Here is a 1,848-nt window from a genome sequence, read left to right as displayed (position 1 = left end):
TTAGAAGGGAACAGTGGGCATGTTCCTGAAGACCTTTGTCCTTGAGAGCTGCTTGGTACCTTTCACATTGATTAACCCCTCATAGTTGGGGGCATTCCAGTTTTCAGCTGGTAAATTCCCAGGCAAATCCGACCTGCCTGTGAACCAATGCTGCTTGATTAGTGAGTCAATAGTATCTTGAGGTTGTGTCTTGTTGCTGGGTGTGTTGTGATCAATATACTTACATGAGACTGCATCAATCAGTCAGCAACTACAGGATCAGGGAGGATTAGACCATACTGTTGGCATAGGCATCATTCTGAAAGGCACATACTGACCCTGGGTGCCCCCTGCAATGCACACAGTGCATGTCTTCCCACCTCTGGCACACACAGTTGACCCCCTTCCATTCACCCATTCAAACTCAGCAACCATGGCAAGCTCACTTGTTGGTGCAAAGCTGGGAGGAATGGAATGAGTGCAATCCTAAGAAGATAAAAATGAACTCACTACAAATGCTGGACCATTCTTCTCAATTTCCACTCTGGCTGATCAATGTTCTGTAACAAATGCATATGAAGGAAAGTTGGGCAAAGTGAATGTCTTCATAAGCCAGAAATGGCAGGTAAGCAGGTACCTCAGGAATGCTTGGATTTGTGTGTCCTTTGTACGTTGAGATCAGCAGCCTTTAGTGTTATGCTCTGCCTTGCTCTCAGTTGCAACAAGGTCCTCTTCATTGTCCAGTTGCTGGGCAAGGGTATGGCTGCAAGCCAAGCAATGTTGGCCAATACAATAATCCCATTTCTCAAGATCCATGGAGTGTTGAGAGGAAGAAATGAGCTTAGCACGAGTGAGAGGACTATTGGGCTTCTGAATGAAGAAATGGCCAATGTGGAGGGTGAGCTGGTTGACAAAGACACAAGGTATGAGTTTGAAGTCGAATGGAAGGTCCCATTTGTCATACAGGATCATCCAGTCAATGACATACTGGATGATGCTGATGATCACTTTTGCAAGATCTTCCATGTATGGTGTTTGGCTGGCAGCATGAGCTTCAAGAGTGCCAGTCTGAGACATGGTGAGATGGGACTTGGTAATATGTTGAATCCACTTACCAAGTGGAGCTTGACAGCATTGAACCACCCAGTCACCCATTGTTCATTATTCACAAGAGGGGGGCACAGCTTATTGACATTGACAGCCTGTAATATGCCATGAATGAAGAAGGAGGAATAGTAATCCACAGGAGTTGTGGTCAAAATAGACCAATCATGAATGGATTGACAGTGATGATCCCAGTGTAATGTGGGAACTATATGGCAGCCAGGAAGGGGATTGGGGAAGTCCTCCAGAATGTGCCAAGTGAGAAGGTACCACCCCTCAGACAGTATGATGCCGTAGGCCTCTTCGAACATAGACATTTGGTCATTTGTTCTGAAATGGGGTCCTGCCAATGATCAAGAACAAGTTGCTGATGTCCTTTTAGCATGGCCCAACAGAGTTTTGGGAAGAACTTACAAGGTGCTGCCCACACTGCGCCAAAGCTCTCTGAATGTTGGGCCTTGAGAGCAAGCTGTATTCACCAAAAGGTGGCAGCATGATGGAGCGCAACACCAAGCAACTTCATCAATGAGTTGTTGAGGAGTTGTACAAGCCAAGAGATGGGGTAGGGGGGATTTGGTGAGATATTTGAACATCTCCTTGACTTTGCCTACTATGAAATGGTTGTGCAAGTCCTGATCAGCCTCTCCAGGTAAGCTGAGGCTTATGGTGTTGAGGAGGGGGGGGTTGGGACTACCATTCATCTCATTTGCGGTGTCATAAACTTGTCTCTCTAGGAAGGCTGTAAAGTACTCCATGGTGCAAATA

General features: G+C 46.3%; 1 protein-coding gene across 1 annotated transcript; it reads right to left on the bottom strand.

Annotated features, from left to right (window-relative positions):
- Positions 1 to 1,578, bottom strand: DACRYDRAFT_16599 (uncharacterized protein; the record flags this gene model as incomplete). Its single annotated transcript, XM_040771207.1, has 8 exons — positions 1 to 196; positions 225 to 230; positions 314 to 439; positions 490 to 539; positions 651 to 742; positions 771 to 1,047; positions 1,095 to 1,181; positions 1,498 to 1,578. 8 exons carry the CDS (start codon positions 1,576 to 1,578, stop codon positions 1 to 3), a joined length of 915 nt encoding a protein of 304 aa, XP_040627509.1.
- Positions 1,579 to 1,848: the final 270 nt, after the last annotated feature.

The sequence above is a fragment of the Dacryopinax primogenitus genome, assembly GCF_000292625.1.
Source record: "Dacryopinax primogenitus strain DJM-731 SS1 chromosome Unknown DACRYscaffold_12, whole genome shotgun sequence".
Classification (NCBI taxonomy): domain Eukaryota; kingdom Fungi; phylum Basidiomycota; class Dacrymycetes; order Dacrymycetales; family Dacrymycetaceae; genus Dacryopinax; species Dacryopinax primogenitus.
Note: the sequence above shows the minus strand (reverse complement) of the source record. Positions and strands in the feature narration are given on the sequence as shown.